The sequence below is a fragment of the Thamnophis elegans genome, chromosome 3 (genome assembly GCF_009769535.1).
Source record: "Thamnophis elegans isolate rThaEle1 chromosome 3, rThaEle1.pri, whole genome shotgun sequence".
Lineage (NCBI taxonomy): Eukaryota > Metazoa > Chordata > Lepidosauria > Squamata > Colubridae > Thamnophis > Thamnophis elegans.
The window spans coordinates 138,453,798-138,478,221 of record NC_045543.1 but is presented as its reverse complement, the minus strand read 5'-3'; the positions used below and the strand labels follow the sequence as shown (position 1 = coordinate 138,478,221).

The following is a 24,424-nucleotide window of genomic DNA, read 5'->3' as shown; positions in this document are numbered from 1 at the left end:
CATAAATTCCTTTTTTTCCCTGTTTCACGAAAAAAGTCTGTAAGAGATTTCTAGCCAGCAATAAACATGAATGTTGTGTTTTCTCTAATCAAGGAAGTCCATTTAGCTATCTCTGTTAAGTTTCATCATCTTCACCGACTATTTCTGCATTGTGCCAAATCTTTCCACTTTGCACAAATAATAATCTCGCTGCAGTTATCCTATATAAGAGCAAATGCCGTTCTTCCAGCTGTTTGCCTATCAATCTCGAAAAGAAAAACATCTGGTTTCAATTGTAGATTAATCTTTAAATTCCTCCAAGTTGGTGTATGTAGGGTACTTCTTCAGGGAATTCCAAGGAAATGCAATGTTAGCATGGCACAACAAAATTAACTGAGTCTGCAGTCTTCAACAGGCTGACTTGAGAATAAGTCTGTAAACGTTTGCATCATAGTAGTAGCCATGCCTGGAAGTATATTGAAAGAACTGGCTGACACTTATCAGAAATTAATGGAGGCCACATTTTGAAATTCATGAAATATTATTTTTGTAGATGACCGTGTCTACAGAACATATTGGCACAACAGGGTTAAAAAATCGCCATAGCTAAAACCTAACAGCAATAAAATGCATGGAAGAATTTTTGATGCTTCTGTACAGACCTTGAAAGTTGCAAAATAAACACAACAACGATGATTGTGAGCAACCATGGGAAGTAATGATGTTTCATCACTGCTGTTTTAATGTTACTTTATAGACACCTCAAGACAGAATGCTATTATAGATTTTTCAAAATGTCCGGGTCATTTTACATGGATATGAAAATATATCAGCTGAGAATAACATTTTATGCATTTACAGTACTTTGTGGAAGTTTCCTATAATTCATTAAAACAGTTCTTCCCAATCTGGCTCCCTCCAGGGATATTTGGATTACAACTTCCATTTATGGCTTACCTCAACAATAATAATAATAATAAAAATGACTATTAATACATGAAAGGAAAGAATAAGGAAAACTGAGGATTGTGGGCTAAAGTGCAAAGTAATAAAAAAAACCTTGGAGGGCAGGACAAACCACTTTTAATTGTTCAACCGCACAGTTTGTGTAATGGTACTCCATTGGTCACAGGGACGCAGTGGCTCAGTGGCTAAGACGTTGAGCTTATCGATCAGAAAGGTCAGCAGTTTGGCGGTTCGAATCCCTAGTGCCACGTAACGGAGTGAGCTCCCGTTACTTGTCCCAGCTTCTGCCAACCTAGCAGTTCTAAAGCATGTAAAAATGCAAGTAGAAAAATAGGAACCACCTTTGGTGGGAAGGTAACAGGGTTCCGTGCGCCTTTGGCATTTAGTCATGCCGGCCACATGACTACGGGGACATCTTCGGACAGGGCTGGCTTTTTGGCTTTGAAATGGAGATGAGCACTGCCCCCTAGAGTCAGGAACGTCTAGCATATATGTTCGAGGGGAACCTTTACCTTTTTCCTTTATCAAAAGAAATTCTGGTGCCAATTTTGATTACTAGTTAAGGACTCGCTGTACTCATTTCCCTGTTTGGTAGCTGAAGCAAAAGTAAAATTGGACTAAACGCTCCATGCATTTTATGAACATAGAACAATAGAATTGGAAGGGACCTTAGAGGCCTTCTAGTCCAACCCCCTGCTTGAGCAGGAGACCCCATAAAATTTCGGATAAATGATTGCCCGGTTTCTTTTTTGAAAGCTTTATGAACAAGAATCTCTTTATGATTTCTATGTATATTATTCTATTTATTTATTTAGGTTCTAGGTTCAAATCCAGCTTGTTCATTAAGAGAATTCTTTATGAAAAAACTGGATTTGAACCTAGATCTTCCCTTCATAAAGACAAAGCAGATGGTTGTAAGCATCCCAGTTCACCTTAATCCTGGTAGTAGAATTTTATGTCTGCAAGCAGGCAACCCAGCTGCCACAGCCGCCAACATAGAAAAAGGTATAGTATGCTGTTACTGATGCTTGGATGACTACAGGTGGTCCTCAACCTCTGACCATGATTGAGCCCAGTGTTAGGTAAGCTCCCCGTTGGAAGAGTAAGTACGTTCAGAGAAGCGTTGTGAGAGTTGTGTTGGATAACACACAAACCAGCATACAGAGACACTGCAGTTTAAAATAGGCTTTTACTTTCTTGGAAATAGAGGTATCAAAGTCCATCAAACAGTCCAATTCCTACACGGATAAGACAGTCAGTCATCAATATCTTTCAGTTAAGGGATAATCCAAATAACATAGTCCATAATCATACAAACAGTCCGGTACACAAAGTTTGCTAGCAGTTGCAAAACTTACAATAGCTCACGGCACTTTCTAACAGCCAGCTTCCAAAACACTCAGATCAGATCAGCCCAGCATCTAACAAACAGAGAGCTAACAGTCATTCTGGCTCCCTCTTATGGCCAATTGAGGAAAACAGCAACCAATCACATTTTACAGCATGATTTAAAGAAACAGGTATAGCATTGTTACATGATTTCTATATTGCCAACCCAACTGTTAGATTATATTCCTAACAGAGCCCAGAATTTATGATGCGGAGTGAGAAATTTGTGAAATGAGTTTTGCCCCATTTTATGACCTTTATTCTCACATTTGTTAAGTAAATCACTGCAGTTGTTAAATTAATAACAGGGTTGTTAAGTAAATCTGGCTTCCCCATTGACCTGTCTTGTCAGAAAGCCACAAAAAGTGATCCTATGACCCCTGGATCAAGGGTGAAATGCTACTGGTTCGGACCGGCTTGCCCAAACCAGTAGTAAAATAAATGAAACCACTACGGACGGACGAACCAGTTTTTCCGATGATCAGCTGTGACGCATGATTTGTATTAGCTAGAAAGCAGGATTTCCTGCTTTCTGGCTAATCTAAATCGTGCAGCACAGCAGATTCCCCCCCCCCCCTCACTGTTCGCTTACCTTACCTTTTTGTCATGCTGCGCATTATGTGAGGTCCTGCGCATACACGGAGGTGGCACGTGTGAGCGAAGTGAGCACATTGCTACTGAACCGGTAGCAGAGGTAAATGGATTTCACCCCTGCACCCCTGGACCCTGCAACCGTCATAAGTGTGAGCCAGTTGCCAAGCATCCAAATGTAAATCATGAGACCGCAGGGAGGCTTGCAACGGTCATAAGTGTGAAAAATGGTTGTAAGGCACTGTTTTCAGTGCTGTTGCAACTCTGAACGGTCACTAAGGGAACTGTTGTAAGTTGAGGACTGCCCTGTATCCTACAATTTCCCAGGTTCCTTGAACAGGAAGCTGCGTGGTGTGAACACCTTGAGTTCTTTTAAAAGTCCTGGAGAAACAGTGGTAGGAGCAACACTGCAGAGCAATCCGCAATCCTAGGCAGGTGGAGAGTTCGCCTTTTCTACGTGTTTTAATAAGAGGGAACCTAACAGAAATTGCCTTTGCCAACTTGAACTTTTCTTCATCAGATTTATTTAGATCCTGCCTCTATTATTTTTACAAATAACTCAAGGAGGTAAACGTATCCAACACCCCCCCTTCCTCTTCCTAGTTTCCCCACAACAACCCTGTGAGGCGAGTGGCATGACAAAACCGCGGTCCACTAAAGCGCGCCCCACTAAAGCACGTACCTGACGTCATCAGCAGCGCAACAAATACGACCGCGGAGAAAAAAGGGCGCTTTAAAAAGCGCTTTTAAAGCAAGCCGATTCACGTAAAGGTAAGGGTTAGGTTTAGGTTTAGGGTTAGGGTTAGGGTTAGGTTAAGGGTTAGGTTTAGGGTTACGTTAAGCGTTAGGGTTAGGTTTAGGGTTAGGTTAAGGGTTAGCGTTAGGTTTAGCGTTAGGTTAAGGGTTGGGTTTAGGGTTAGGTTTAGGGTTAGGTTGGGGGGGTTAGGGTAAGGTTTTCGCGTTAATTTTAACTTTACCGCTCACAGCGTGATGTTTTCGTCGCGCTGTGATGACGTCAGGTACGCGCTTTCGTCGAGCGCGCTTTAGTCTACCGCGGTTTTGTGGTGGAACCGTGAGGCGAGTTGGGCTTAGAGAGAGAAAGAGCGACTGGCTCAAAGTCACCCAGCTGGCTTTCATGACTGAGGTGGGACTTGAACTCACAATCTCTTGCTTTCTAGCCTGGTAACCTTAGCCGCTAGACCTAATTGGCTCTTTTGTTTGGTTTCTACCAATAAAACAATGCACTTTGCACCTATCCTAGATAGAGGGAGCTAATTAGAGCCACATATTTCAACTTTCAAAGGAAAACAGTCCTAACTTAAAACCTAAAAGGCAATAAAGCAATCAAAATCCACTTCCTTCTTACCACCCAATCCTAGGGAAAGTATCACCCACAAGCCATAGTTTAACTGGCCAGGTGATGAGTTGTTACAAGCAGGGGGGAAGAGAGAGGGAGAGAGGGGGGGAGAGGGAGAGGGAGGGAGGGAGGGAGGGAGAGAGAGAGAAAGAGAGAGAGAGAGAGAGGAGAGAGAGAGAAAGGCTGGGAGTTTATCGTTGTGTTTATCTTTAGAAACTGCTTGACTTTCAGCTTTAGGGATGCTTTTCAAAGGAACAATTTTGTTCATGTTTGTAATTGTTTTAATTGCTGTTTTATTTTGTTTAGCCACCGAGAGTCAACTGGAGTGGGTGGTTATCTTTACATCTAAATAATAAAAAAACAATCACTTGCACTGCTGTTTTTCAGCAACGCTAAGCAAAAGCATAAGAAATGAACCCAAATTGCAGGTGAACCACTAACTAGGAGAGGATGGGAGGAGAAAGGTCTCCCAACCTCCAAAGGTGGACATCTCTGAATGTTCTGAAAATATACCCATATTTTGGGTGGTATAAGACGCACCTTTTTCCCTCAAAAAAGAGGGTGAAAATCTGGGTGCGTCTTATACACTGAATGCAGCATTTTTGGCTTTCCGAAACCCTAGCCCCCCCCCTTTGCAAAAATGGCCGTGCATAGCCTTTAGGAGGCTTCCAAAGTGCTCCTGGGGGCTGGGGAGAGCAGAAATAAGCAAAAAATGGGCCATTTTTTTGTTCATTTTTCCCCCCATCCCAGCCCCCAGTAGAACTCTGGAAGCCTCCTAAAGACTATGCATGCCTTTTTTTTTTTTTTTTGACAAAAAACATGCCTGTTTTCGCAAAAAAACGGGTCATTTTTGGGAGGTCTGAAGAGTGCCTGCCTCCCAACTGCGTACCTGCCTCCCAACTGCGTTGCAGCGGCCCTCCCTGCGCTCCTCGAGTCAATAGCCGAGCTAGCAGTTGAGTTCCCTAGACTAATGGTTCTGGGGGACTTCAATTTGCCTTCGCTCGGTGAACACTCTGATGGAGCGCAGGAGTTCATGGCCTCCATGACAGCCATGGGCCTGACCCAGGTAATTCGAGGCCCTACCCACTTGGCAGGACATACACTCGACCTCGTATTCCTCTCGGAGCAGTGGAGTTATGATCTTGGTCTGAGGGGAAATGAGATCATTCCCCTGTCGTGGTCAGACCACTACCTACTGAGGTTAGACTTCCGGAGGCCAAACCCCCACCGTAGGGAGGAGGAACCGACCAGGTGGTTCCGCCCCAGGCGACTGATGGACCCTGTTAGGTTCCAGACGGAGCTTGGGGTCATTCCAGATGCTCTCGCCCACAGTTCGGCGGAGACTATTGCTGCGGCCTGGCACTCGGCGGCATCAGAGTCTCTAGACCGAATTGCGCCACTACGGCCCCTCCGGGTCAGCGGCTCGCGGAGACCCCCTTGGTTCACCGAGGAGCTCCGCGAGATAAAGCGCCGGAGGAGACGCCTAGAGCACCGGTGGAGATCCGACAGGTCCGTATCGAACCGAGCACTGTTGACAGCTTGCACCAAGGAGTATATTTGGGCATTGAGAACCGCCAAAAGATCACACATTGCCTCCTTGGTAGCGTCCGCCGAGTCTCGCCCAGCCGCCCTGTTTAGGATAACCCGCTCCCTCCTAAATAGGAGGGAGACGGGGAACCCCCTGCAGGGTAAGGCTGAGGAATATAGTCAGTTCTTGGCGGACAAAATTGCTCGGTTTCGATCGGAACTGGACTCCACCCCTGCAGATCCAGCCGGGACACAGGGGAATAACTTGGTAGACCATCTCTGGGCTGAGTTTCAGGATGTTGCCTCCGGGGATGTGGACAAGGCTATGCGAGCTGTGAGTTCCTCCACCTGCATACTGGACCCGTGTCCCTCTTGGCTGACTGCCAACAGCAGAGAGGTGACACGAGGCTGGATCCAGGCGGTTGTTACCGCCTCTCTTCGGGAGGGACACCTCCCCACCGCGCTTAAGGCGGCGGTGGTGAGGCCCCTCCTGAAGAAACCGTCCTTGGATCCAGCAGTTCTTAACAACTATCGTCCAGTCTCCAACCTCCCCTTTCTGGGGAAGGTTGTTGAGAAGGTGGTGGCCTTACAGCTTCAGCGTACCTTGGAGGAAGCTAACTACCTTGACCCCTTCCAGTCTGGCTTCAGGCCCGGTTACAGCACTGAAACCGCTTTGGTCGCATTGACCGATGATCTCTGGAGAGCCAGAGATGGAGGCTATGCGTCCATCCTGGTTCTCCTCGACCTCTCAGCGGCTTTCGATACCATCGACCATGGTATCCTTCTGCGACGACTGCGGGAGGTGGGGGTGGGCGGCACTGTTTTACAGTGGTTCTCCTCCTACCTCTCGGACAGGTCGCAGTCGGTGTTGGTGGGGAGGGAGAGATCGTCCCCGAGGCCCCTAACCTATGGGGTGCCGCAGGGTTCGGTTCTGTCCCCCCTGCTATTTAACATATACATGAAACCGCTGGGCGAGATCATTCGAAGGCACGGGATAAAATACCACCAGTATGCGGACGATACTCAGTTGTATCTGTCCGCCCCGTGCCAACTCAATGAAGCGGTGGACGTGATGAACCGGGGCCTTGAGGCTGTTAAAGACTGGATGAGAGCTAACAAACTGGTACTCAACCCAGACAAGACCGAGTGGCTGTTGTGTTTTCCTCCCAAAAATTTGGCTAACGTTCCACCTATCAGGCTGGGGGGGCAAAATTTATTCCCCTCAGATAGGGTCCGCAACTTGGGAGTCCTCCTGGATCCACAGCTGAGTTTTGACCACCACTTGTCGGCTGTGACCAGGGGGGCATTTGCCCAGGTTCGCCTGGTGCGCCAGTTGCGGCCCTACCTGAACCGGGAGGCTCTCACAACAGTCACTCGAGCCCTTGTGATCTCTAGGCTGGAATACTGCAATGTGCTCTACATGGGGCTGCCCTTGAAGAGCATCCGGCGACTTCAGCTAGTCCAGAACGCGGCCGCGCGAGTGATCATGGGCGCACCACGGTTCGCCCATATAACACCAATCCTCCGTGAGCTGCGCTGGCTACCTGTTGATCGTCGGGTGCACTTCAAGGTCTTACTTACCACCTATAAAGCGCTCCATGGTAGTGGATCTGACTATTTGAGAGACCGCCTCCTGCCAATTACCTCCCTGCGTCCCATCAGATCGCACAGAGTAGGCCTCCTCCGAATTCCATCCGCCAGTCAGTGCCGACTGGCGACTACGCGGAGGAGAGCCTTCTCAGTTGCTGCTCCGACATTATGGAACAACCTCCCCGTGGAGATCCGTACCCTCACCACAGTCCAGGCCTTCCGCACAGCCCTTAAGAACTGGCTATCCCGTCAGGCCTGGGGATAGGATTACTCTCACCCCGCCCGAATGTTGAGTGAATGTTGTGTTTTTATGATCAATTTTCTTTTAATCACGCTTCTTTTCTTTTTAAGTCTTGTCTTGCACTCCCTTCCCTTCACTGTTGTAAGCCGCCCTGAGTCCCCTCAGGGAAAAGGGCGGCATATAAATTTCCAATAAAATCCTAAAAAAAAAAAGTGCAAAAACTTTTTTTTAATTTGCCTCTTCAAAATCTTAGTGCATCTTATACTCTGAAAAAATACGGTACATTGCACCTCCAAAGATCATCTGGCCCAGCCACCATGGAGAAAACTCAAATCAACCTCACTTCTGGAAGTCCCCTCCTCCCCTGTGGGGCCCACCACAAACCTCAGATTTCAAAGGGGCAATCTCCCTTCCAGCAGGAACCCCCATCATCTTTGATCATTATCAATCTTCTCTGAACTTTGGAAGAAGTTCAGAGAAGTAGCCAACTAAGGCCTGGAGACTAAAACATATGAAGAACGGCTGCGGGATTTGGTTTGGCTATTCTAGAAAAAAGAAAGACAAGGGGTCCACTTATTTTCTAAAGCACCAGAGGGCAGGACAAAAAACAATAGTTGGAAACTGATCAAAGAGAGAAGCAACCCTGGAATTAAGGAGAAACTTCTTAATAGTGAGGACAATTAACCAGTGGAACATCTTGCCTGCAGAAATCGTGGGTGCTTCATCACTGGATATTTTTAAGAAGAGCCTGGACCAGTAGTAGTTCCCAACGTGGTGTCCAGGCTTAATGGGGGCAATTTGGACCTTGTTTAAACCAAGTTAATGGCCTTTTAGGCTTCCCCCGCGTGAGTAAAGTTCACTTTTTGACTAAAGTAAGAATTATATGTCACGGGAGGGGGGGGGGGCATCAGGATTTTAAAGAAGCTTCGGTGGGGCATGACCCAAAAAAGGTTGGGAACTCCTGGTCTAGACAGTCACTTATCTAAAAAATGGTATAGGTTCTCCTGCTTGAGTAGGGGACTGGACTAGAAGACCTCCAAGGTCTCTTCCGGCTCATTCTATCTATTCTACATTCGAAATCACTTATGAGAGTCTCACCTGCCACCCTCTGGATGAGTTGGGACTGCAATTCCCAGAATTCCATTTCCTGCCAGCTGGGGGTGGGTAGGGGGGAATTCAGAAAAGTTGGGGTCCCAGGATTGACCTGGACAGATCCAGGTCTAGGTCGGAACTGGGAAAAGTTACTCAACAGAATAAAAGTATAAAGCAGGGATGTCCAAACTTGGGAACTTTTTAAGACTTGTGGACTTCAACTCCCAGAATTCCCCAGCCAGCGGCTGGGGAATTCTGGGAATTGAAGTCCACAAGTCTTAAAAGTTCCCAAGTTTGGACATCCCTGGTATAAAGAGTTGGAAGTGTCCTTGGAGGTCTTCTAGTCCAACCCCCTGCTCAAGATGGAGCCCCTATCCTTGTATCTTATATTGGGAGATCGCAGGCTCATCCCCACGAAGTCGGACACCCCGCAAAACCGCCACAATTGCGGGAAGGTGTCCCCAAGAGGCAAAAGGGGCGAGGGGGGGTCTCTCCGGCCCTCCTCTTGAAGCAGCACAAAGCGGGAGCGGCGGGAGGGCGACCCGGGACTCCTCCACTCCACTCGGGTCCCACCACGGAACCCGCCGCTTCCTAGCCAAGAACTTGGAAAGCAAAGGAAAACACGGAAAGAAAGAAGGGGTTTTGGGGACGGGGCGGGGAGGGGAGTGAAGAGCCGGGATAACCTCCCCATCAACTCGAGGCTGGAGATCGGCCTTGGTTCGAGCCGCACCTGCTCCCCCTCCCCGCAACCCGGGACTTCGTAAACACGCGGGTCACGGGCAGCTCCATTCTCACAACCACCCTGGAGGAAGAAGAGCCAAGGCAGCTTGGAAGGAGCGTCCGCGTTCAGCCTGCTGGATCTCCCTCCGTGCCTCAGTTTTCCCCCTCTGGGAAATGGGAACAGGAGCGATTTTGTTTTACACACACACCCGCCGCCCCCTTCCCAGCCGGGCTCGTCCTGAAAGCGGGCGGGGCGGACTTGCACTCTCCAGGAACAAACTCAACCGGCCGCGAAAGGAAACCGCAGGGCGCGCCCGCAGGCGGCTCCGGGGAAGGAGACGGAGGAGGAGAGGAGATCCAGGGAGCCCGCTCCCCCCCCCCCCAGCCCCGGCTCGAGTCTAACCCCGCTTCCCTTCCTACCTTGCTGTACAGCTCCGTCACCGACATGTCCCGGCCGGCGATGCGCAAAAGCCAAAGGGGCGCAAAGCCGAGAAGTCCGCAGGCAACTCCGAAGCATTCAAGCCGGAGCCGGGCCGAAAAAGAGCGGCGTCCAGGCGCCCGGTGGTGCTAGTGGCGACGGGAAAGGGATACAGGCGGAGCCGGGCGATGCAGTTCCGACGGCCGGCCGCGCTCCGCCGACCTTTGCCCGGCCTCGGCCCCGGAGTTATTTACCCAACGGCCGGCGAAGAGCGGCAAGGCGGAAGGTGGGGGAGAGGGAGCAGCCGCTGCCCGGCGAAGCGGGCGGGCGGAGCCGGGCGCCGCTCCCTCGTCGCCAGGTAGGGGAGGCGCTGGGCTCGGCGGGGAGGGAAGGAGGGAGGGAGGGAGGCGGACGGACGGCGCCGCTTTCCTGCGCTCGTCTGCTTGGCGCAGGTGGGAGAAAGCCGGGCAAGCCCGCGGGCACGGCTCGCCCTCTGCCGGCCGAGCCCGGGAAGCAAGTGCGCGCCGTCCTGCCGCCCTTCCTCTCCCCCCCACCACCACTTGGCCTGACCGAGCTGCGGAGGGCCGGCTAGATGCCCTCGGGGGGACCTTTCAGCTCTTCTTCAACCCCCGGGCGCTCCGATGCTCCTTTCTCCGGGGAAAAGCTGCGGTTTCCCCACCGGCCGTCTTCGCTTCTCCGGCAGGTCCAGGGGAAGCGCGTCAAATTTCCTTTCCTTTTTTATCCATAAGGCGTACTGCAACCTGCTGGGGAAAGCGGGGCGCTCAGGAGTGGGGAGAGGCGTCCTTCGCCCTGGTCCCATCTTTTTTTCCTCATCCCTCTTTTCCCCAGCCAGGATCGAAAAGATGACAAAGCCCTGAGTAGCTACTACTTGTTATAGTTAAGATGGGCATCCTGAAATCCTTGGAGAAACTCCTTTGGGAGAATATTAGGCGCGCTGGCAAGATCTGATGGTTCTCCAGATAGTCCAATTCCCACAATTCTTCTTGGGCAGAATTGCCAAGCCCACCCATCAGATGGTGCCAGGTTGAAAAAACTGCATTGTCTTTTCATATATATATATACATGCTGAATGGAGAGAGAAAGGGAGGGGGAAAGTAAATGAATGGGGAAGGGAAGGAAAAGAAATAAATGGATGAAAATAGGGAGAAATGTGAGAGAAAGGAAGAAGACAAGGAAAGGAAAGGAAGGTGAGGAAAGAGAACGGGAAGGGAGAAAGAAGGAAGGGAAGGAAGGAAGGATGCCAGCCTTTCTCCCTCTTCTTTGGATGATAGTAGCACAGATAGGATTTCTGTACATTAATTAGACATTCCTGCAATTTTTGAAAGATTTGTAGGCGAACGAAAGAAATAAATGGATGAAAATAGGGAGAAATGTGAGAGAAAGGAAGAAGGAAAGGAAAGGAAGGTGAGGAAAGAGAAAGGGAAGGGAGAAAGAAGGAAGGGAAGGAAGGAAGGATGCCAGCCTTTCTCCCTCTTCTTTGGATGATAGTACCACAGGTAGGATTTCTGTACATTAATTAGACATTCCTGCAATTTTTGAAAGATTTGTAGGCGAACGAAAGAACAAAAAAACGTAGTTTTGCCTCAGTTTTGAAATTTGTATGTACAGGAGGCGTTTCATGAATAGCAAAAACTGTCCCTTTATTAAATCAGTTGCTTCTTCATTGCATCACAGGCAGTGAGTAATTGAATTAAGCGTGGGAAAATCAATGAATAAGCAGATCCCACATTTTGCCTAACGTGCTTAGATGTGACCGCATATGTTCGTATCGAAGCCATTATTTGCTGCTCTTTCTAGCATTTTTGCCAGGGTGAGCGTGCACATACGCACACCCACACCCCATTATAAACACTGGCAATAAATATGGACTGTCTCAATCATATGCCAAATGGCTAGAAGAGTTTAGAAGTCACAGATTCTCCGTCCACCATACTTACCAAAGGCTAATCTCCCTCTTGGCTGCGTTCACATGACACAGTGAATCACAAATCAAGGAGCCATATTTTACCCCCGTGTGCTGTGTGATTCCAATCTATGTGTGAGGTTATAAATCACAAGATCCTGCTGTCTTGGAGTCTGGCAAGATCTCAAAAGTGTGGAATCTGTGATGTGATATATTCCCTTTACTTCAAACTGCTGCTTCTGGATGGCATTGGAATCACACAGCACACTGGGCTAAAATATGGCCCATTGATTTTGAGAGAAGTAATTGATTTAATAAGGGAAAACCCACAGTTCCTGATAGTCACGGAACAGCTGCAGCAAAGGTGGGTTCCTACCAGTTCGCACGTATTCGGTAGAACCGGTTCGTCAAATCTACCGAACCGGTTAGAAGAGGTTCCACCAATGGACCCGGAAAGTAGGCCACACCTACAGAAGAGGTTCCAAAAATTTTTGAAACCCACCACTGGTCCTTGGATATGATTATTCTACACTATCATGCTCATATTTATAAAACTCAGTGCCTCTGTGAAAGGTAAGGATGACTACTGAGTTTGTGGTGCAATCAGAACATTGCGTGTGTTGAAGTTGTTTTAACGCAAACCAAAGATGCCTTTTAAAAAACAAGTTTGCATCATATTCTTATGCATGCCAGTGCTGTGTGAGAGGTAATTTAAGGTGGTTCTGACAAGTGTCGTCGGCATCTTCATATCCGGTCACATGGGCGGCAAGCCACTCCCATCCGGTCACATGGGTGGCAAGACACTCCCACAAAGGAGGCCACACCCACAGAGTAGGTTCGAACAATTTTTGAAACCCACCACTGAGCTACAGGCACACTTTCCAAAACTGTAGCAAATCTATTTAGGTGTTTTTTTTTCCTTTTGTTTGCCTGGAAATCTCTTTCATTACTTTTTAGCACATACAATATGGAGTAGAGTTGGAAGGGACCTCAGAGGTCTTCTAGTCCAACCCATTGCTCGAGCACAATACCCTACAGCCATGATGGCGGACCTAAGGCACGCTTGCCAGAGGTGGCATGCAGAGCTCTCTCTGTGGGCACGCGTGCCATTAAAAGCTGCTATTCTGGTTTCCGGCACGGCCAGCTGGTCTTCATGGGCGCTGGAGTGCTGGAAAACAGCCTGAAAATAGCCAAAACCCAAGACATTTTTCAGGCCATTTCTGGGCCTTTCTTGGGCCATTTTAGGCCGTTTTTTGAGCTGTTTTGGGGGGCATTTTTGGCCTGAAAAATGGGCAAAAAACAGGCATGCTCGCACCAGCCACCTGTCCTTCTGGTTTCTGATGCTCCGGCACGCAAACATGCACACACGTGCATATGTGTTCTGGTTTGGGCACTCAGTGCCAGAAAGGTTCTCCATCACTGCCCTACACCATTTCAGACAAATGGTTCTCCCAGTCCCTTTTTGAAAGCCTCCAGTGATGGAGCACCCACAACTGAAATGTAAATATCACCATAATGCCTTGGAAAGACCACATTTGGAATATTGCATCCAGCTTTGGTTGCCACAATGTAAAAAAAGATGCTGAGAGCCCAGAAAGAGTGCAGAGAAGAGCAACCAAGATGATTAGGAGATTGGGGGCTAAAATATATGAAGAACGGTTGCTGGAATTGGGTATGTCTCGTTTAGAGAAAAGAAGAACTAGGGGTGACATTATAGTCTTCCAATATCTTAGGGATTATCACAAAGAAAAGGGGGCAACCTATTCTCCAAAGCACGTAAAGACAGAACAAAAAGCAATGGGTGGAAACTAATCAAGGAGAGAAGCAACCTAGAACTAAGGAGAAATTTCCTGACAGTTAGAACAATTAACCAGTGGAACAACTTGCCTCCAGAAGTTGTGAGTGCTCCAATACTGGACGTTTTTAAGAAGAGATTTGACAACCATTTATCTGCAATGTTATATGGTGTCCTGCCTGAGCAGGGGGGGTGTGTGGACTAGAAGACCTCCAAAGTCCCTTCCAAATCTAATTGTTATTCTGAAGGCAAGCTATTCCATTGGTTAATTGTTCTCTCCGTTAGGAAATTTCTCCTTAGTTCTAGGTTGCTTCTGTCCTTGGTTAATTTATATCCATTGTTTCTTGACTTGCCTTCTGCAAGCAGTGCACCTCTTACAGTGATTTCCACACAGATCCTCAAAAAATCATTCCAGCTCGGCGTCTGAATTTTCAGGAGGCGTCAGGCTGAATTTCCTAGTTCAGTGGTTAGAAATGACCAGGCATCTAACCACTCAAAATCCTTCTCTGTAGTTTTAACGATATGCCGAGTCAGAGATTCTTTTCATTCTGCATCAGTGTTTCTTACAGATGCTTTTAAATTAGTTCTCTATTCTAAAGCGCTGGAGTGAGATGAAACCCTCTGAGGTTGGCTTCTGGGAACAAAGAGAAACCATTTAGAAATTGCTTTGATTTGGGGGTTAGAAGGTCTGCCCGGAGCCATATAGAAATATTGAATGTGGCAGCAAGCTCGCTACCCCTTTACGGATCCCAAGGATTGTCACCAGAGGGACGGAGGGACCCTGGTTTATGATGAACACAGCAAGAAACTTCACCGAATAGATGGTGGAGGAATTGCTAGGAGAAGCCGGAGCACCGGTGAGAGTACATTAGTATTAGGGGACCTACTGTGCAGTTGAGCAAGCAGAAAGGATGGGCTTCTGTCCTTGTCATTCTGAATAACAGTGTGGGAAGTTATCATCCAGCCCTCTCCCAGAAAAATGAAATATCCTAGGAAATATTGAAAAGGCAGAATATTTCTCTGGATGTGAAAAGAAACATGTTTTAAAAGACAGAATAGTTGCCTATAGCTTTCTGCCCATCCCCAGCTAATGGGCCATTAAGATGGCCAGGCTAGCCCACTTTACATACTAAAGACTTCTCCTCACTGCAGCTGTAGGGGGAAGGGATATTACTCAACTCTCCACATGGCATTTGAGAACTCATCTATACCTGTAGCCCCCTTCATCGCCCCATGGGAGTCTGACAACCAGTCAGAATACATTTCTTACACAGGAACAGGAAACAGAGAGGTGGGACTGAACAGGTTATAAAAGCCTAGCAAGCCACTTCCTCAGCCCTTCTCTCTTCTTCTCCACCAACATTGAAACATGTGATCACCTTTTCTGGTCAGGGCTCAAGCCATGTGGCCCTGTCCAACAATAAACCATCTTTCCAAGCAGTCTCCATGTCTCCAGAGTCTTCTTCCCCACTTGGAGCTGAACCCAAAAGGACATTTCTTTCAACAACAGAAAAACAGTTCGTAGAAGACCTTGCAGGAGGCAGACGGACCCGTATTTGCCAGCTGATTTTTGGCCTTCTGGAAGGCCAGGGGAGGCTGTTTTTGCGCTCCCCAGGTTTCAGGAAAGGCTCCAGAGCCTCAGAAGGGCGAAAAATGGGCCCAACGGACCAACTGGGAATTCAGAATTTATCCGTTTCGGGCTTCCGGAGGGCCTCCTGGGGGTCGGGGGAGGTTGTTCTTGCCCTACCCAGGCTTCAGGAAAGCCTCCGGAGCCTGGGAAGGGCGAAATCTGCCCCCCCACGCATGCGTAGGTGGGCGGGGCGCATTGAATTTTGGGTGTGGACACTTGCACGCACAATTTTGGCACGCCTTTACAAAAATGTTCGCCATCACTGCCCTATACCATGTCCAATATCTTTAATGAAAAGAAGGACCAGGGGATACATGATAACCGTGTTTCGATATCTCAGGGGCTGCCACAAAGAAGATGGAGTCAAACTATTCTCCAAGGCACCCGAGGGTAGAACAAGAAGCAATGGGTGGAAACTAATCAAGGAGAGAAGCAACCTAGAACTGAGGAGAAATTTCCTGACAGTTAGAATAATTAATAAGTGGAACAACTTCCCTCCAGAGGTTGTGAATGCCCCAACACTGGAAGTCTTTAAGAAGATGTTGGATAGCAATTTGTCTGGAACAGTATAGGGTTTCCTGCCTAGGTAGGGGGTTGGACTAGAAGACCTCCAAGGTCCCTTCCGACTCTGTTATCCTATCCTATCCTATCCTATCCTATCCTATCCTTAAAAACGTCCAGTGTTGGAGCACCCACAACAGTGGTGGGTTTCAAAAATTGTTCGAACCTACTCTGTAGGTGTGGCCTCCTTTGTGGGAGTGGCTTGCTGCCCATGTGACCGGATGGGAGTGGCTTGCCGCCCATGTGACCGGATATGAAGATGCCGATGACACTTGTCAGAACCACCTTAAATTACCTCACACACAGCACTGAAATGCATGAGAATATGATGTAAATTTGTTTTTTAAAAGGCATCTTTGGTTTGCGTTAAAACAACTTCAACACACGCAATGTTCTGATTGCACCACAAACGCAGTAGTCGTCCTTACCTTTCACAGAGGGACCGAGTTTTATAAATATGAGCATGATAGTGTAGAATAATCATATCCAAGGACCAGTGGTTGGTTTCAAAAAATGTTGGAACCTCTTCTGTAGGTGTCGCCTGCTTTCCGGGTTCACTGGTCCACTGAACATCTTCTAACCGGTTCAGTAGATTTGACGAACCGGTTCTACCGAATAGGTGCGAACTGGTAGGAACCCACCTCTGACCCACAACTTCTGGAGCTGCTGTGTCTCTTCCTAAACTTTCAGCAGCTTTTTGATACTGTGGGTTGTTGTCTGGAATCAAATGCAAGAAACCCCTCCCCCCCAAAGAAAAGAAATAATCAAGGCTCATTACAGTATTTATACAGGAGGGATTTTCTCCAGAAAATAATGGGAGGGGTTCAGGGGTGGGTTCCTGCCAGTTCTACCCTCTTCTAGAGAAGAGGTTCTACAAATCTACAGTGCCGTTTAGAACCGGTTCCAGCTCCCTGTCTGCACATCATCAAGATGAAGAGCGAGAGGAGGAATTCTGGGAGTTGAAGTCCACAAGTCTTAAAGCTGTCAAGTTTAAACACCCTTGGGGTTTTTTTTTCTAAAGGGTTAGGGGTGCAAGGGTCTTGTAACTTGACAGCTTTAAGACTTGCGTGCTTCAAATGCCAGAGTTTCTGAGCCAACATTTTGGTTGCTAAACAAGAGCATTGTTAAGTGAGTTTCACCACATTTTACAAGTTGGCCACGTCCATCCAGCCACATGGCCAGCAAGCCACTCCCACAAAGCAGGACACACCTACAGAAGAGGTTCTAAAAATAACATCGCCCACATAACACCAATCCTCCGTGAGCTGCGCTGGCTACCTGTCGATCTCCGGGTGCACTTCAAGGTCGTACTCACCACCCATAAAGCGCTCCATGGTAGTGGATCTGGCTATTTGAGAGACCGCCTTCTGCCAATTACCTCCCTGCGTCCCATCAGATCGCATAGAGCCGGCCTCCTCCGTATTCCATCCGCCAGTCAGTGCCGACTGGCGACTACTCGGAGGAGAGCCTTCTCTGTTGCGGCTCCGACGCTATGGAATAATCTCCCCGTGGAGATCCGTACCCTCACCACCATCCAGGCCTTCCGCACAGCCCTCAAGATCTGGCTAGCCCGTCAGGCCTGGGGATAAGTTTTTACTTTCGCCCCTCCCGAATGTTGAGTGAATGTTGTGTTTTACTGTTTAATTTATTCTCGTTCACATTTCTTTTTGTATTTGTCCTACACTCCCTTTCCCCTTTTATTGTAAGCCGCCCTGAGTCCCCTCAGGGAAAAGGGCGGCCTATAAATGTATAATAAATACCAAAATAAAAAATACCAAAAATTTGAAACCCACTACTGGAGGGGTTCCTAGAGACACAAGGATGCATTCATAGTTAAGCATTTCAGGAAAGGAGGAGAAAATGATACAGTCATTTACATGCATAGATATTAGATGTTGTAAGCATAAATATTCATAATTAATAAATCTCAAGTTACTTCCCCGCCCCTGTATTATTGTTATCCTCAAGAATTATGACATATTTCTGGATGATGACAAAGGCTGCTGTAAATTTGAGTGTTAAACATATTTCTATAAAAGACTACAAGTTTGTGTCAGTGTTTCCATCTGGGCGGCTGCTGCGCAATTCCTTGACAGAGTTGAAGTCCAAAGTCTTAAAGTTGGAGACTCCTGTGCTAGGGGTTGTCTTTCCACTCGCACCTGTGGAGTCCCACGGGGCTTAATTTTGTCCCTCGTGCTCCGTAATATCTACACGAAAATGCTGGGAAAGGCCATCTGGACCTTTGGAGTGAGATGTCATCAGTATGCAGATAACACTCAGCTTCCTGCTTTTTATCTGAATTTTCATCTGCTGGATTTGCAGGATGTGAAGCATTGGATGAGAGCCAATGGGCTGAGGCTGAATCCCAAGAAGATGGAAATTCTGGCTGGCAAACACTGCAATTCTGGCCGGCTTCCCTCGCAGGATCAAGTATAGCATTTGAAGCATGGGTGAAATGCTACCGGTTCACCCGAATCGATAGTAAAAAAAAAATGCTTTAAAAAGTTTTTTAAAAAGTTCCCACGATTACTCAGCACAGCTGATTGTTGCACAGCTGATCATCGGAACTTTAAAAAAACCTTTTTAAAAGCATTTTTAAACTACCGGTTTGGGAGAACTAGTAGTTTAAAAATGCTTTTAAAAGTTTGGTGTGCATGCGCGCTCAAGCTAACCGATAGCAGACTTCAGAGCATTTCACCCCTGATTTGAAGATCTTCTTGGAAGCCAAATTGTCACTGAGGGCTGCATCCGATCTCAATGACCCGGAGCCCCTTCTAGAAGTTTTGGTTGATAAGACATTTCTTAGATGCTGCTGAAAAGAGATCGCTTGATCTCAGTAGGCTGTGCATTGGTACTGTGACTAGATTAATGTGCTCTCTGTTGTGCTGTGCTTGAAGCTGTTCCAGATAATGCAGGGCAAGTAGATTGCATTCAAAGGAGATGTGATCCTGAAGATATTTGGAACCAAACCATGCAGGACTTTATAAGTCAACCCCAGCACTTGGAATTGTACAGGTAGTCCTCGACTTACGACCACGATCTCTACGACCACGAGCTCTAAAGCAATAAAGTTTGATTGCAGGCAGAGCCACATTGCCTTTTCAAACCTGTAATCAGTAAAGCTGGGCTAGATTTTTATATAGTTTTATCCAGCTGTGTGTGTGTGGGGAGAAATGGAGGGGCCTGGGGAGGAAGTCACTACACTTGGGGAGGGAGAGCACAAGCGAGCACTGAGGAAACCACAGGAGGACGCAGGAAGCCAGGCAAAGAGCCATGCTGTAGCACACACATTTTCCCCCAGCCCCAGAAGGCTCGGATCCACTATGTAAAAATCCAGCCCAGCTTCACTGATTACAGGTTTGAAAAGGCAACGTGGCTCCGCCTGCAATCAAACTACACTTGGGGAGGGAGAGCACAAGCAAGCCAGGGTCCTTCCCTCCAGCCTTTGCCCAAAGCCCCGTACACACCAGGAGGATGAAGTTTGAATTCCTCCCCCTCCCTCTGACCACACATACCTTTTCCAGTTGTTTCAGAGAGGACTTCAACTCTGTTCTTGCCTCGGGTCCTCTGAAGAAGCCCCACCCTCGCTTCTTTCTCTTTGAGATGCGCCTTGCAAATGGGCTACAGGGCAGGGGAGCGTATCAGTATGGGGATGTGGCTATGCCTCCGTGGAACGGGTACGCAAAACTACGGCAAATTTTTGGAACTGGTACGCCAGAAGAGGTGCGAACCGGCAGGAACCCACCTCTGCCTTTAGCATGAATTACGGCCTTACAACATCGTCCCATGGAGTTAACCAAGTCTTTTAGTTCTGCAGTTGTTATAATGTGAAACCAAGATTGAATGATTCATTGCTTCTATTAAGTGGGTTTTATTGCTGGCTACATTTGGCTATAACTTTTCATAGAATACAGATAATTGAACAAATTTTGTTGCATTACATTCTTGATTAAATTATCTTTCAGTTGATATATAATTTTATGGTACTACTAAAAAGAAGTGGGGGGTTGCTTAGCCACCAAACCTCAAAAATACTTTCCCCAAAAAGTTTCCACAATTTTGGCCACTACTGTAAGTATTTGCTTTGCAGGTTGCATAAATCCAGCCACTATGGCCAGTCAACCACTATAGCTTATAATAGTGTGTTGAAAACTTTAGAAGAATTTGGTGAAGCGCTATAACTAAGATAGCAATTTCCTAGTCAAACAGTGCATGATGTCAAAGTTAGACCGGTTGAGCTGGGGGAGGAATCAAATGTGAGATTAGTCTGGAATCCCTACAGGGGCATAAGACAGCAGATCCGACCCCTCTTGAACGTCATTGAACTTTATCTAGGCTAATGCACGGTAACCTGAGAAGATTCCTGTGTTATAGGTTTGAGCAATAAAATAGCTAATTGAACACTTCATGTGTGCCTCTGATTGTTCATGTCTGATATCTAGTTATGGAATACTCTTGTCTTAGATGCTGAAGAACAAGTGCCATCTTTCCATCCAGCTCTCTTTCCAGATCCTGCAGCAGTAATTACAGTTTTTTATGAACGAAAAGTGAGAAATAATTGTAATTATTGGAAATGCCAAGTCAAAGCATACTGCAATGTGCAAGGCTAGTTTTGTTTCTGGTGTGTAACCACAGTAGGGAAACAAAGATGAGAAAAAGGGATATTCTTTCATTCATCTATGTTAAATCTTTGGTTATTACACTTTACAAGTTGGATCCACACAATATGTTAATGCAGATTTAGCAAATACAATTGCTATCTCCATGTAATATGCCATATTGAAACAAATAAACCATAATATACTTTAATATGATGGTCTGTTCACATGGGATACAAATATAATTGCTGGGTTTCACATAAATGCCATTTTAGTCTAAAAACTACAAAGTGTGTTTTACACACACACACACACACACACACAGAAAATTTTCCAACTATTAAATGTGTAAAGCTTGTTACTTCAGTTACTATGGAATACTCCAGCCTAGATTTATAAGTTTTAATAAATTTGATTCCCCTATTTTGCAGAAGCAGTAAATGAGCTGTTGAAGAGGAAGGATCATATAAAGGGAATGCAATTGAACTTTTAAGTGTTGGTACTCTGAAAATGAAGCACAAAATGAATTGCGGATAAGATAAAAATTTAAGATGCATTTTAGAGTGGTTTAAAGGACAAAGGGCCAATGGTTATAGTATTTTTAAGTAAGGCTGTGACTTTCTTGCAAAGTGGATTTTTGAGTAGGCTGAACCTGTTTTTCCAGACTGATCCAGAGGTACTGGATATCTTCCCTAGAGGTCTGGAGTTTTAAAGATGAGTTTAATTACTGTTCCCATCATCATTTAGTTTAGTTTAGTTCAGTTTAGTTAGTTTATTGTCATTGTACCTTGTACAACGAAATTAAATGCGATCTTCAGTGTACAATGACTGTTCAAGTTGTGGTTGTTAAGGAATCATGTGCAGTCATTAAGCACAACATCAGGTGGTGGCTGGTTTCCTCATTGAGTTGACTTATTGGAAGCTGGCAGTGAAGATCACAAGTGATGTGACTGTGGGAAGCTGTGACCATTGTAACTGTGTGCTGCTTGCCAAGTGCCCCAATCATGATCCTGTGACTGTGTGGACACTGCGACAGCCACAATAGCAGTAGCAATAGCAATAGCAGTTAGACTTATATACCGCTTCATAGGGCTTTCAGCCCTCTCTAAGCGGTTTACAGAGTCAGCATATTGCCCCCAACAACAATCCGGGTCCTCATTTTACCCACCTCGGAAGGATGGAAGGCTGAGTCAACCCTGAGCCGGTGAGATTTGAACAGCCGAACTGCAGAACTGCAGTCAGCTGAAGTAGCCTGCAGTGCTGCATTTAACCACTGCGCCACCTCGGCTCTTCAAGGACAACTTCAAGGACCGTCCATAAGTCTTCTTGTTGAGCACTGTTGTAACTTTGAATGGTTGCTGAACAAGAAGTCACTAAGTGAGGACTACATGTATAGTCAAAAGCCCTTCCCTGCCTTTCATGCCATTTAGCCGCTCAAAGCAATGGTTACAAACACCAAAATGTTGGTATTGCTGCCTAATCTATTGAGAGAGATCTAGATTGGGGAAAGTTATATAAAACGGAGGAAGCAGGAGTAATTTACAGCACATAACTCTCAGTTGTAATGTGGGAGCTGAGAAAACCAGGTAGGGAAGAATGCTGATAAAACTTCACAGTAAAACATTTGAGAAGGTTTCCTTGTTAGCTGCAAATTAAATTCTAAGGTAAATCAATCACTTAATGCAACAATAGAGGAGATGCACTAACAGACACATTTTCTTGTAGGACGTTTCATGCTGCAATGCTACACTCATTTATCAAGTGTTAAAATGCAATAGAAGAAATAAACTTTGATGACTATCAGAGCCTAAAATAATTTTGGAGACATATTCTTTAGGTTTAGGATCCTTACATTCTGAAGTCTAAAAATGAGCTGCTAAGTGGAAGACACATTTGGTGGCATTTATCAGTCCTTCCTAGGGGAATTAGCTGGCAGACATTTTTTTCTTAAGGATTTTTTTAAAATGTCATATTTTTTAAAAAAAAATCTTTGGCAAATGAAATTAATGTAATCTTAATATAAGAGGAAATAGTCTGTAGTATCTGTTAGATCTGTGGTATGTTCATTCAGAGCCTTGCAGGAAGGAATCAGGTAAGGAAGCATTGCCAAAAAGGCACTAAGAGTTGTTAACCTAATTTTGCAAAGCTTCTTCTTTGGTAACATTGTACTGCAAACTAGGGCATGCAAAACCTTTGCCAGACCAATTCTCGAATACAGCTCGTCTGCCTGGAATCCACACTGTATATCGGACATTAATACGATTGAGCAGGTCCGGAGGTATTTCACAAGAAGAGTCCTCCACTCCTCTACTCACTATAGAATCCCTAATGCAGAGGTGGGTTCCTACCAGTTCACACCTATTCGGTAGAACCGGTTCGTCAAATCTACCGAACCGGTTAGAAGAGGTTCCACCAGTGGACCCGGAAAGCAGGCCACACCTACAGAAGAGGTTCCAAATTTTTTTTAAACCCAGCACTGGTCCTTGGATATGATTATTCTACACTATCATGCTCATATTTATAAAACTCAGTGCCTCTGTGAAAGGTAAGAATGACTACTGCGTTTGTGGTGCAATCAGAACATTGTGTGTGTTGAAGTTGTTTTAACGCAAACCAAAGATGCCTTTTAAAAACAAATTTACATCATATTCTCATGCATGCCAGTGCTGTGTGTGAGGTAATTTAAGGTGGTTCTGACAAGTGACGTCGGCATCTTCATATCTGGTCACATGGGTGGCAAGCCATTCCCATCTGGTCATATGGGCAGCAAGCCACTCCCACAAAGGAGGCTACACCCACAGAGTAGGTTCGAACAATTTTTGAAACCCACCACTGCCCTTATGCCACTAGGCTTGAAACTTTGGGCTTGGACAATCTGGAACTACGCCAATTAATATCCGACCTAAGTGTAGTCCACAAAATTGTCTGCTACAACATCCTAGCTGTCAATGGCTACTTCAGCTTCAACCACAATAATACACGAGCAAACAATAGATACAAACTCAAAGTAGACCGCTCCAAACTCGATTGCAGAAAATATGACTTCAGCAGTAGAGTGGTCAACGCCTGGAATGCTGTACCTGACTCTGTTGTTACAGCCGCAAACCCACAGCTTCAACCTCAAAATGTCTACTGTGGACCTCCCACCATTCCTAAGAGGTCCGTAGAGGGGGAGTGCATAAGCACACCAGCGTGCCTAATGTCCCTGTCCTACTGTCCCCATTTCCTGTGTTCATGTCCATGTTTATACTCATACCTGTTATCTCGTACATGTGTAACAAACTAAATAAATAAATGAAAATTGTGGCACAAAGTATAAAACCTCCTATTTTAATTCTTCTATTTTAACCTTTTCTACTTTTAGGCTGATGTTCTTTTTTTCTGCATTTTATCTGGACGCCCAGGGCTTTGAATTCTGTTTTCTCATACTGGTTTTAATATTTCACTCTGCACTGTGACTGCATCCATATTTTATGGATAGCCCTTCCCATCATTCCGACAAATATGTATTCAGTCAGATTTTCCAAACGGCGCACTTGCCAGTTTGACGAAATCAAATTGAATGGTGTTACACAGCTCACACAGAACTTGCAGATATTATATAAATTTAGAATAAATGAACATTTGCCTTTAGCAGGCTCACTTTGTCTGACTGCTTTAGTTCTACCTACTGATGGACTGTTGAGATGATAGTTCATGTCTTTTCCAGATTATTTTTATTATTTGACTTCTCTGTTATTTCATAGATAGAAATCTGCAGGGCAGAGATTTAGATTCTTTCAAATGTAATTAGCACGATTTCTATAGAGCCCCATTATTGAGCAACAGTTCACAATGGTTTCCAAATCACAATGGACTTGACATAATTTGCTCCAAATCTTATTTTGCAAATGGTTGGCTTCTCACAGCACATTAAGCCAGACTTTCCAAACTGCACAGTAGGACCGAAGAGTTGTGTAAATGCTGCTCCTGAAATAACCACTTACGGATCAGGGTGGATAATTTAAAAATGCCAAATTTAGGCTTTAGAAAGTCAAACAGAACAA

General features: G+C 46.1%; 1 protein-coding gene across 1 annotated transcript in view; it reads right to left on the bottom strand.

The window, feature by feature from the left end:
- Window positions 1-10,222, bottom strand: part of LOC116506258 (unconventional myosin-Vb-like) — a 276,128-nt gene extending 265,906 nt beyond the window's left edge. The window contains 1 exon segment of the mRNA XM_032213906.1: window positions 9,873-10,222. Coding sequence (XP_032069797.1) covers window positions 9,873-9,899 — 27 coding nt within the window. The 5' untranslated portion in view covers window positions 9,900-10,222.
- Between the last annotated feature and the right edge of the window lie 14,202 nt (window positions 10,223-24,424).